Raw genomic sequence first — 12,946 nt, 5'->3', positions numbered from 1 at the left:
GATTTATGAGACCATGGTTAATTTGAGCCTCTAGCCCATAGGAATTGCATGATTAATCTGTTCGATACTTTTCAAAGATTAAGCAAATCTTGAAAGTTCAACCTCTTAGAAATCTTCTGCTAAAGCAGTGGTTTGGGTGCAGCTGTAATTAGAATGCATGATTTATGTGAAATCTGAGGAATTATGGGCATCTGTGTGATTAAAGACAGAAGTAAACTGTCTCCATGCTCTGCTTCTTCATATTATAGACAGTATTTCTACAGATGCCTTCTTTTTTCATACAGTCTTCCAGAGACGGGCGTAGGACCAGAAGGCAGAAATGGTCAATCTCCTAGTTCAAAGATTTTCAGGCCTGGCCAAGTTTTTGTTGCCTACATTCATTTGAGGATCACATTACAAAGTGCTCCAGTTGTTGTAACCTAACTTAATTTTCTTAAACCAAGAGAGTTTGCGTGAGATGCAGGTTATTTGGCATGGCACTGTTCTTGTTCTAAGATTTTTTTTCCATTGAACTAGGTGGAATCCAAGGACATTAAAACATTAAAACCTGTGACTCTTTTTTTTGGTTGGTTTGTTCATATAATGAACTAATGCCAATCACTTTAATTTTACCATATAATTGAATATATTTGTATGTGTTTGTATTATTAGTATTTTGTTATTTTTCAAGAGGATTACTGTATTTCTGGCAAGGATTACTATATTTCTGTGTTGTTTTCTCACAAGAATTGGATTGATTATGCATAAGAAAAAATATAAGCCTCAACAATGGGGAATATTTATGAGACAGCTTCAATAAAAGGTGGTTAAATAAAAGCTAGTTTCTGCTTTCCTCACATACTTAAGGTACAACTGTGTTGCACCTCCTCTCTTCTCTTCCTGCAAAAATTTTGTAAGAATTTTTTTTTTCTTTTTTTTGTGTGTGTCTTTCCTCTGCAGCATTAAAGCTGGGTCCAGAAGCATTCAAATTTGATGGTGGCGTTGAAGCAGTGGCAGTACGACAGAATGAAAAGTATTACATCCTAAGACCAGAGGTGATTGAGACTTACTGGTATATGTGGAGATTCACACATGATCCCAAGTACAGGCAGTGGGGCTGGGAGGCAACACAGGTAATTATCGATGAGCCATCAGCAAATGAATTTTATTTTTCTTTCCTTCTGTAGCCACTTCAAGCTAGTGGTACTGAAAAACTTTAAATAATAATTGATTTTCTTCATCCCTGTAAACTAGGGTGTGAGTGGGGCTGAGGGCTCTTACTGCTGTTTTGCAGCTGCTGAAACAGATGCACAGATCAATGATGTGTTCAATATTACATAGCTGAGAAGTTCTGGCCTAAAAATAGCCACTAGTTGTGGCTTCTACTGTAATCAGTAGTCCTCAGCCTCCAGGAGAGGCAACTTACCTTGGGAAATGAAAGGGAATTATAATTAGTTTTCAGTAAATGATGTGTTTTGGCACTCAGTGTAGGTTAAAAGACCTTGCCCGACTAGGTTTTCACTTGTTAAGACACACTTGCTTATATGTGCTGGTATGATCACTTTTGCTTATCCTAGTGCTTTCACTGGAAGGAAAAGTTTGCCAGTCAGTTTAGACTCAGTTTATTCTAATGAAAAAAAAAAAATAGCAGCTCAGGAATTAGACTGTAAAAGGCATAAAGGGAAGTAAATAAATAACAGCACATAGAACAGAATTTAAAAATTGTGACTAAAATGTCCTCATTTTAAAATCTGTTGCCCCTCGTGTATAGTTGCTCTGGAGGGTTTATATCTGGTCACTGCATATTTGAATCAGATTTGCAAGTATAAAAAAGCGCTTGGGTTTTTCTTCTTGGAGATGCTTGTCCTAATCCGCAAAAACCCAGATTTTTGGCAGACTCAGAACACAAATCTGTGTTCTTAGCCTTCCTTCCTTAATCCTTTGTACATAGTTGGATAGCTCCTTTGCCTGATATTTATAAATTATACTCCACACGAATAAGTAGGCTTCATTTTCACATGACAATATGCTATTCTAATTGTAATTATATGTAATTCCCCAAAGATTATCCATTTTGAACACTTTCTAGAGCTGAGCTGTGAGCCGTCTGTGGTCTCAGGAATCTCACTGCTTCAACCTGCTGGTCTGGCTCAAGGTCATGCAAAACTGATTTGCCAGTCAAGCAGTCTTCTGGCCCTCTTCAAGACCTTATGGTCAAGGGATGACTACAACTCAGAATCACAGAATGCTTAAGGTTGGAAGGGACCTCTAGAGGTCAACTCTTCCACTTCCCTGCTGTAGATGTAGCATTTTTTCCACAATGTGACTCCAAGGACTTGGAGCTGAGAATAATCATTAAAGATAATAAGACACTAATGCAATTTTTTTACTACAGCCAGGTATATGAGATGAGGGCAAGAGGAGAACAAGAGCTTTGAGGAAATTTGCAGGCCAACACCAGGGTGTTTTGTTTTGTTTAGATCCAGAGGCAAGAGACCCAGAAAAAGTACTTGGAGCCAGAAGAGGTCTGTTGAGAGATCTCTATTAATTACAGTGAAGATAATTAAGGCTGGCTTCCTGTTCCACGTTCAGAACATTTAGGTGATCTCATTCCACGCTTTCCATAGGGTAGTTACAATTGCATAGAAAAGTCCAAGTGTTACAAAATAGTGTCTTAGTCTTGGTTAAGATTTTGCCTTATAGGTTATACAAGATTATCACAATGAATTGTTATTTCGCAGAGAGGTTCCCTCTCTCATAATTTTATTCCATAATCCATTATTGCTATCTTGAAAGCATTGTGAAAAGTAGTGGATTAGTAACCATTGGTTGCCACCATTTGTGCTACAAATGCTTGCTAATCTACCAGCTCTTGATGGCGCTCGTTAGATGATACAAGTTGAGATGAGGGATGTTTGTACTAGGTTAAAGAATGCACAAATTATACTGCAAAGTATGTTTTTTGAACTGTATTTTTTTCATTTTTCTCTACCTGTCTTTATATCTTGGTCTCCCTTAATGCTTTCAAATGAAATGTCTCTTACATTTTAAAAATTTGTGCTTTATTTTCCATTTGAATTTGTTTATTTTCAGTTGACAACCACTATTTTGCTATGACTTTATATACTAGATTAAAATGTCTTTTTTTATACAATGTAATAACCTTACAGCTTTTTACTGTATCTGATACTTTTTACTGATAAACAAATTGTACTGTATCTCCACTATAAAAGATTTTCTCCAAATGTCTGCACCCACCTCAGATCTTCATCATCCTTTTTGAAAAATAATTTTTAGAACTGTGCATTCCAGTTTTGACATTTCCCACAGCCCTGTGCAAAAGTAAAAATACATCCCTACCTCTGTTCACTATTCCTATGCATGTACCAGCATTCGAGTAGGAACTCAGCTAGAGTGAGTTCCTATACTGAGTTATTTCTTGTGGCTGTTGAATTTTTAAGCGTCTTTCATGGTTACATCAAAGTCATGTTCTTTGCGCTTCAGTTCAGAGCCTACTGACCAGTGTGATTACGCCTTCACCTGATGATGATTTTGTATCATTTAGTGCATATCATTGCAGTGGTTAATAAAACTTCGAATGCACTCTGAGTGAATCTCTGTGGGGAGCAGCCATATTCAGCGATGATTTTACATTGCCAGCTCCTTTTTAGAACTCTGGTGGTTTTAAATTGAAGTAGTGATACTGATATGGTTTACTGTCTTTTTTTTTTTCTTATCGAATTGTCTTTTGGTACTGTGTCAGTTGCTTTAGAAACTTTGAAGTTTATTACATCTCTTCAATTATCTTTACCAGTTTGTATGTGCTCTCAAAGAATGAAATCCTTGCTTGCTATCATTTTTGTTTTATATGAAACTATGCTGTTTGGTATTAACTTCTTACTGTCCTGTATTCTTTTTACATGTAAATGTTTCCATGGCTGTACAGTACTGATATCAGGCATGCCAGCCTAACATTATCCAATCAGCCTGCTAGTGCTTTTTAACATTAATACCATCCTAGTTTTCTTCCAGTCCTCTAGGATTTTCTGTATTCTGTGGTAGAATAAAAATGAGCATCTTTTAGTCAAGGAAACAAGCACTGAGCTCTTGATTTAGAGAGTAGCCAGGTGGTGAATCAAATGCCCCTATGTCAAGTATTTTGAACATTCCACAGAATGTTTGAGATTGGAAGGGATCTCTAGGGATCATATGGTAGTCCCTACCAACCTCAGCCATTCTGTTCAAAATTTGTGTGCAGATAAAATACTGCAAGTTCCAAACAGTTTTAAATAGTTTGTCTATAGCACCAAACTTTTCAGACAGTGTCTAAATTTCTGTACAGCTCTGAAATAAGGGCATATTTATTTATCCATATTTGCATGAGCAGCTATGCAGCAATCAGTGGGGTTTTTCCTCTCCAGTTCATTACCACCTGGAGCATGTAGATTTTTCATCAATTAGGATAAATCCTCTGCCTGTCTTGAGCTCTGGTCTGGGCTTAGCCTGTATCCCCATGGAGAAATTTCTCAAAATTTCTCATAGTGTAACTGTAGCTTACACCAGTGAGATTTGTGAAAAGATTTCACCTAGACTCTGCTTTCTTCTAGACTTTGGTTTCAGCAAAGAAGGGAGTGTTTCCATCCAAACTTGGAGAAAGCTCTACTTAAGGAAATAGGGAATTAGACTTTACCCAAGACTACCTTTCGTGGCTCTGGCTGCCTTTCAGCTCTGGCCCCACAGCCACAGGCATTTCAGTAAAGTGATTTTGCCTGTTTCCCCTCTTCCTTATTTAAAGATCTCTACCTTCAGAAATTTAAATGAACTCTGTACACTTAACGTGTTATTCTTTAGTCTGTGCACTTCCCTACATTTGCACAGACTAAAAGTATATACATGGAGGAAGACACTACCTGGTATGTTGTGACTTAGTGTTCCAGCTATCTTGCTCATTTGCAGTTTTACTTTTTTTTTTTTCCCCTAATTTCACCGAAAGTATCTGCCAGTATGCTTCATGCATGTGTCCAATGGGAAATTGTCTTTTGTTTCTCTGTATTTCTAGTATAAAAAGACTTCAGCGAGGAGTTAATTGATGAGTTAATTTTGGCTAAATTTGTTTCTCTGCATAAAAATTCCATTTTATGAGAGCCTTTAAAATTCCATTTTCTGTCCTGCTTTCACTCCCCTCACCTTCTGTTGAGTATAGCTAGCAGGAATCAGAATTAACAGAAATTTAGGCCAAAAGCACCATGCAGAGAGAAACTTCATACTGACTAATGGGCCAAATCATAGATTACTGAACTACAGGTAGCTTTGTTCAGTGGTTGATAATGACAGATATCTTGAGCCACTTTCCTTTATTACTGTCTCTTTTGTGTCCCTGAGTGAATCTATTAAAAGAGTTACTGTCTGCTGAGGAGGAACTGCCAAAGCAACAGGGAACCACAAATAACCTGTGCATCATTTCAGGGTCATTGCAGGGAGACTGTTTCTGATGGCTGATTCCTTGTGTGCTGTAAGATTGTGCATGTGGATGGAATGGTGAAAGCCCAGACAAGAGATGCTCTGAGTTACTAATATGTTCTTTCCAGCCTCCTCTTCCATTGTGCTTTTTGCACTAGTATGTTGGATCTGACTAGCTCCTGGCCTTTGGGCATTATGGGTGGTTTGGAAATACAAGGCCCATTGGCCCCTTTCAGCATAGAAAGGGTCAAAAGGGAGCAGGTCAGTTGGCCTGCTTTCTCCATGGTTTATGGATTTAGGCTGCATGCTTTAAAGATAAAGAGTTCCTCTGCAGTCCATCATACAAGCTGATTTGAATTTCAACTGGGAAAGGGAAAACAGAGATGAGCACAGGTAGGGGATGGAAATATGGGGAGAAAGCAACTAGAAGAGTTTATGAGAAAATCAACAACCGTCAAAGATGAATACAGCATTTTATCCCTCCTTTTATTAAGTCCCCATGACAGACTACTAGTCACATGTTCCTGCAACTCCTCAGACTTTCAGCTGCAAAATCCAGGGATATGTTTGTCATTTCCTCTACTTCTCGCAGTATGTTTCATTGGTTGACTGATTGATCAGTGTTACCTATGAGCAGCCTTCTCAACTTAGACCACAAGTCAGTGGAGTCTGTGTGCAGTCATCAGTATCAGTCAATTGCGAATAGCTTGGAATTTAGCCTCTAGCAAATGTGGTATCTTTAATAACCTCTAAGAGGTTTTACATCTGTGTTTGTTGAGTCCCTTCACCTTTTTTCCTTTTTTTTTTTTTTTTTTGGTCAATATAAACATTTATCATCCCCAGCTTCCTCTTCTAAACAGCTATGCATCATGGAAAGAGTTACCTTCTTTTGTTTCTTATGAGCCTGTGCTGATTGAGCATGGCCCTTCCAAGTTCTCAAATTTTGTTCTATGAATAAGCTATTTATCTTTTTTTCCTCTTTACAGGCCATTGACAAGTATTGCCGAGTCAGCGGCGGCTTTTCTGGGGTCAAAGATGTCTATTCATCATCTCCTGCATATGACGATGTACAGCAGAGTTTTTTCCTTGCTGAAACTTTGAAGTAAGCTGTCTGTACTCTTGAGTCTTCCTGTAAAAGCAAACATCTAAAATCTAGAAGAATACATAGGCTTAACAAATCATTTGTTGTCTATCACAGTCTGTCTTCCAGCCTCTGGTCAGCCCATTTACCAGCACAAATTATAAGTAGGTTCTCCCATCTTATGGGAGGGAGGAGTATCTTATGTTGAGGGAGCTTTAGTTTTTAAGACCTCCATTTGATATTTGGCATTACAACAAAAGAAGTTTTATCTTCTTCCAAAAAATTCCCTTTGCAAAAGACAATATTTTAAGTTCACTGACTTGGCGTGTTTATGAGTTACTATATACTATGCTGCCACTGTATGTGTTGCCATTCAGAAGGATCTAGATGGGTTGGAGAGTTGGGCAGAGAGGAATCTCATGAGGTTCAACAAGGACAAGTGCAGGGTCCTGCACCTGCAGAAGAATAACCCCAGGCACCAGTACAAATTCGGAGTTCACTTGCTGGAAAGCACCTCCATGGAGAGGGATTTGGGAGCCCTGGTTGACAAGAAGTTACCCATGAGTCAGCACTGTGCCCTCGTAGCCAACAAGGCCAATGGGATCCTGGCCTGCATTAGGAGTGCTGTCAGCAGGTCGAGGGAGAGGATCCTGCCCCTCTACTCAGCTCTGGTGAGGCCGCACTTGAAGTATTGGGTGCAGTTCTGGGCTCCCCAGCACAAAAGGGACATGAAGCTTCTAGAGATGGTCCAGTGGTAGAGCAACGAAATTGATTAAGGGACTAGAGAATCTATTGTATGCGGAAAGACTAAATAAGCTGGGCCTGTTTAGCCTGGAGGGGAAAAGACTGAGAGGGGATCTTATCAACATGTACAAATACCTGAGAGGAGAATGTAGGGAACTTCTTTACTGTGAGGATGACAGAGCCCTGGAACAGGCTGCCCAGAGAGGTTGTAGAGTCTCCTTCTCTGGAGATCTTCCAGACCCACCTGGATGCCACCCTGTGCCATGTGCTCTAGGTGTCACATGTCCTGCTTGAGCAGTGGGGTTGGACTAGATGGTTCTAGTCGTCCCTCCCAGCCTCAACCATTGTGTGCTTCTGTGATGCTTTGGTGTTGTAGAGCCTATTTCTCCTGTGTGCGTGCCATTAAAAAGCAGTACATAGGGGAAAATGGCATGGAACAAAAGCCCTCTGTGCCCTTGGATGATTTCTTTGTGTTCATCCCACAATTTATTTTTTGATTTTTTAAAAATATTTTTTAATGTAGACCAGTATATCAGACCTTTTTACAGTTATTTTAAAATATTTATTATTATTATTGTTATGCAACATATGTTAAATTTACTTGTACTACTTTTATAATTTTATATGTTTCAGATTTTTAAAAACTTTTTAATATTTCTAGTTCAGTCAAACCTGCAGGACTTACCTAGTCTGCAATTCGGAGACTATTGCACTCTGTTGTACATTTTGTTTAAAGCGAAGCATTACAGGCATTTTGTCTTGCACATTTCTTCCTTTGTCAGTTGTCCACTTCTAGAAGAAAAATATTTGAACTGGCTATATTCCCAAGCCTTTTTTTCTCTCTCTTTATTGTATTTTGGAGAATGTTTTGTAAGTTACTGCCATGGACAGAAGCCACTGTTGAAGTGTGAGTGAGGCTAAAAGGCTGCTGTTGGGAGTCTTGAACTTTGCTTCTGCTTGCATATCTGTGTACTTTCTGTCAGCATGTGATGGAAGAGGTGATATATATATGTTTTTGGACAAAACTGTCAGCTATTAAGAATCATTAACCTGCTCTTTCTGTCATTCCAACCTTATGATATGAAGAAGAAACAGTTGTAATCATTTGGTAGTTTAACACTGTGTGCAGGTTTTGAAGAAGAGCTGATTTTGAGGTTTCAGTTGCAACTGATTTCCGAAGATTGATTTTGGCTGTTGGGAGTTCAAATTATAGAGGAGAGAAAAATGGTTCAGACAGCAGCAGCACTGCTGCCTACTCTAGGCCACTCAACCTATTTTACTGACAAGAAGGGTCTCTTGAGTTCATCATGTATAAAGGGAGCATTTTGGTAATTCTGTCCTTCTATTGCTCCCTTTATAAACTCCTCTAAGTAGTCACAATACCTTGTTTTTCAATATTCCTATTAAACCAAAGAAGGTCAGACTCTGCTGCCAGTTCTCTGCCATCTTCGTTAACTGTATTTTATTTATTCCTTTGAATTTGCTTTCTGGAGCTGAAAAGATATACTCCCAAAGAGAGAGGGAGCAGTTTCAAACAGGTCTAGTCAGAGAAGCATTACCTGTCAGGGAGCTGATTTTATATGATTCATTTGCCTATAAATGCAAAATCAGAGAATGAAAGCTGTTCCTATGGGACTTCTGTGGTGACAGGTTGACTGTTAAAATATTGCCAGAATCCTGTCTAGAACTTAATTGGTCACAAGGTGATCTTAAATTTCACTGATTCATTAGATGGTATTTGGATATATTGTAGTGCAAACATTATAAGAGAAGGAAATTCTGAGGAAGAGCTCCAAAATGTTTTACTGGCAGTAGGTTTGGATCATTTTCTACTTGTGGAGCAAAATGAAGTTTTGTTGAAGAGCTAGAGATTAGATCTTTGAATGCAGTGGGCATAGCCAAGCCAGGAACAGATATCACCTTGAGATAAAATAAAGGACATGACAGCAAGATAGTTCAGAGGGCTGTGAAAATAGAGTGAGGAAGGCCGGGTTTGTTGCTAAGAAAAAGATGGAGATATCCTGTAGAAGAAGAATGTAAAAGGTTTGTTACAGAACTTCTACTGTTATCTTTTGCTATACTGATCATAAATTCTGCATCCTTATCCCTCTCACATTCAAAGTTTATGCCTCCCCTAAGTATGTATTGTTGCTGCTCAGACACTGATTAATCAAAGATAAGATACCTAAAGCAAATTATGAGAGTTTAGGCAGTTACCTCTCTGATTTTTATCTACAAGCAGTTACTTGGTAAATAAATGAAGAAAAAGTAGAACTATGCAGACTCAGCTTTGCATCTGACTTGGAGAGAGCTAAGCAACATCAGCAGAGTGAAGACAGAGCAATGCGTGTGCACATTACAGGCCACTACTGGGAATGTCACCCCTTGTCGTGTGCTTTCCTAGACAGCAAAAACCCAGCTGAAAGAGGAGCTCAGAGGTTTTGTAGATCCCTAATGTCAAGCCTGCAGACCCACAGTCAGGTTTTCTGGTGAGGGAAATGCCTTTTGAATTCTAGCTATTGAGATTCTGCCTGTCAATATCACCCTTCAAAGTCTAGCACAAACACATTCAAAAGCGTATTCAGAAATAAGACCCAAGAAATACTCATTTTCTACGTACGTCCAGAACCTTAACTTTGTTACATGCTTCATTTCTTCTATAATGAGTAATAGGTTCAAATCCTCTCTGCTGCTGCTCTCTGTACAATACATTGGTCCATTTTCTCCCACGGAAACTGAACCAATTTCCAGCATGTCGTTGATAAACTATGTGTCTGCCAAGGTTAGTGGCTTCTCTCATTCTTGCTCTGAATCTTTGATCTGGAATAAAAAGGATTGGCTGCTTTCAAGTGAGTTCTCTCATTCAAACACCTGTTTGAATGAAACAGGTGTTTGAACGAGTGGCCGACTCCTCTGCACTCCCCTGCCCGCAGAATCTTTGTGCTTAGTTTCTGTCACACTAGTTCTTTGAACGGAGTCTTGAAAAAACAGAATAAATTACTTGGAAAGGTTAACATGCTGTCTGCATAGCACCTTTTCATTGAAAGGCTTGATCATGATAAAAATGACTCTTCAGATCATTTTAACTGGAAGGCAGTGTGTTTTTCTGGGGGGAAGTGCTGTAAAAAGATTGAAAGTAAGTAGCTTATTTATAGCTTTAGCTGTTGAGAGTTGGAGCCTGAAGTTGCTATGTTGCACCTGTCTGTTGCTCTCCTTTAATACCTATCATATTTCATCTCTGTCTTGATATCCAGGTATTTGTATCTGCTTTTCTCCAGTGATGACCTTCTACCTTTAGACAACTGGGTTTTTAACACAGAAGCTCATCCTCTGCCAGTTTTACACTTAGCCAACACCACACTGTCAGGAAATCCTGCTTATCGATAAAAACAGCTCTAAGAAGAGGAAGACAGACTTTCAGCTGTTTTGTTTACATGGACCACTTGAGATTTCAAGCCAGAGAGGAGACAGACAGTTAATAAATCTTGACTGTTGAGTGAAGTACTGGCGTGAGAAACAAAGCTCTTCAACATATAGATAAGCAAAAATGAAAAACAAAAGTTCCATTTTATACATGACCAAAACACTCTAGTGTGGTATTTGCAGGACAGAGACCTGCACTTTGAACTCTAACAAGAACTGGAGTCTACTGTTTCATATAAATGCAGCAGCCTAAGGAAGAAGAGGCTTTCCTGTCCAGGGAAAGGAACTAACCACTGCTGCAGTTGGCTAGTGCAAGGAACAACGCACCAGTCACCCCTGCAGATGGGGAGGGTTCCAAATGCTTTTATTTCTTTGTTATTTTTGTTTGAGGATGACATGAAAAAAGGAACAGCAAAAAGCAGCATCACTGCACCAGCAGCATCAGGATTTCTTCCTTTTTTTTTTTCCCCCTGTGCCTGCCTGAATTTTCAAATCAGCATCATTTTACTCAGACTGGCAGCCATTCTTGGGGACTCTAAAATTGTTGCCTCCTCATTTTCCCTTTTAAAATGCATGCTAAAAAATCTGCATGCATGCTCACACCCAGAAAACAACTAATAAGCATTTGGTTTGTTGTTCACAGGCAGCATGGTGGGTTTTAGGTCATTTGACAAGCTACAGTTTGGAGTGTGGAGTGTATCGCAGGGGTACAAAAAAGCTTAAGCCTCCTTTCCTCACAGATTTTTTCACAGAGAAGTCTTATTTTATTTCTTTTATTTGTCCTGTCTGTTATATTTGACAGAATATAGCATATTGCAATTAGAAATGCATCCTTTGGGGTAGTGAACAGGAGTGTTTTGTTGCTTTATGTTAGTGCATACAAACGGGATTTTTCCTAAATTATCTTTTTTTTCTTTGGATATTATCCAGAGAGGGTTCTTTGCAGATTTGAAATCTTGACTTTTTTTACTTCTGTGTATGACAGAAACTTAAAACAACATTTGATTTTTATTTACAAAACTCTTTTTCATCTGGGTCACCATCTGCTTCAGTATAAAGCAAGTCCATTTTCTTTGGAAACAATATAACATCTCTTACTTATGAGTGAAAAAAGAAGCTATCAAATCCCTTTTTCCATTAGCTTATGAGCAATGAGATACTGTGTTACCTGCAATTGCTTTCTCTGGGTATTATGAGGCTGGGATAGTCCAGATAGTTTGAGATTAGGCCAGACAGTTAAGTGGCAAACTGCTTCAATCTTCAGTTAAAATTTTTATTTATTAAAGGGAGTTTATTTTTTTTCAAGCCCATTTTCATTTCTTTCTTTTTTAATCATTGTTCCAGAATCCTTACTGCTCAAATGATTCTTTTTATTTCGGTTTACAGTTTCTAGATCCCTTCACCATGGTGCCTCCCCCTTACTGAAAGAGAACTGAGGTGCCTCTCTCCCTCCTAATTTGTGCACGGGTCAAGTCTTTTAAAAATTCTGATTGTATTTTCATACTAAAAGTTAGTGGAATAACCCCCTTGAATGAACTTGCAGCACTATAGCGTCACCTCCAAAGGTACCGAGTGCTGTAACAAATTCCTCCTCTCCATGTTTATATGGGAAGTTTTATACATAAATGTTATTTTCATCTTCAAATATAATTTGTGTGGGTGTAAATTACATGCACAACTGAGAAAATCTGTCTCTGTATTAAAGTGGGATTTCCTGAATTCCTATCTTCAGTCCTCTTGGGTATTTAGACATAAAAATGGCGTGGCATGTCACTTCAGATATACATGCTCTAAGAAAAAAGTGTTATTAGATGCATCTTCTCCAGATTGTCACCTCACATTAACAGTAGGAAGACAGAAAGTTTGGAAAACACTCCAGTGTCAGCATTTTTACCTTAACATTAATTACTCAGTTACTGTAATTTACAGCAGTAGTTTCCAACTAATTCGAGAATTGTTAAAGTAGTTGATATAGTAGATGATCACAATTCAAGTAATTATTTACTTAGAAATAAAAATAAATGGTCCCACAATGGTCTTACTGGTCCCACATTAATTTATTTTTCTAATTAGCATTCAATGACTTGCTGAAGAGCTAATCATTTTCCATTTTAATGTTCAGAAACATACTGTTTTCATACTGATTTTTTCCCATCCTCTGAGAATTGTTATTAGTTTTAAAATGCACTTGATTGCCTTAATTCTACTGAATCTCTATGGGTATAAAGGAGAATAAGGAAAAACAGACTCTTCATTAGA

At 38.4% G+C, this 12,946-nt stretch overlaps 1 protein-coding gene across 1 annotated transcript in view; it reads left to right on the top strand.

The window, feature by feature from the left end:
* LOC104576499 (mannosyl-oligosaccharide 1,2-alpha-mannosidase IB) overlaps positions 1 to 11,069 on the top strand; it is a 115,960-nt gene extending 104,891 nt beyond the window's left edge. The window contains exons 11-13 of the mRNA XM_010223881.2: positions 940 to 1,112; positions 6,426 to 6,541; positions 10,519 to 11,069. Coding sequence (XP_010222183.1) covers positions 940 to 1,112; positions 6,426 to 6,541; positions 10,519 to 10,651 — 422 coding nt within the window. The 3' untranslated portion in view covers positions 10,652 to 11,069. The remainder of the gene's footprint in view (positions 1 to 939; positions 1,113 to 6,425; positions 6,542 to 10,518) is intronic.
* The last annotated feature ends 1,877 nt before the right edge of the window (positions 11,070 to 12,946 follow it).

This window comes from Tinamus guttatus, unplaced genomic scaffold (assembly GCF_059628265.1).
Source record: "Tinamus guttatus ecotype Peru unplaced genomic scaffold, ASM5962826v1 Tinamus_guttatus_pri_ptg000098l, whole genome shotgun sequence".
NCBI classification, from domain to species: Eukaryota; Metazoa; Chordata; class Aves; order Tinamiformes; family Tinamidae; genus Tinamus; species Tinamus guttatus.
This window is presented reverse-complemented; position numbering and strand designations above follow the sequence as displayed.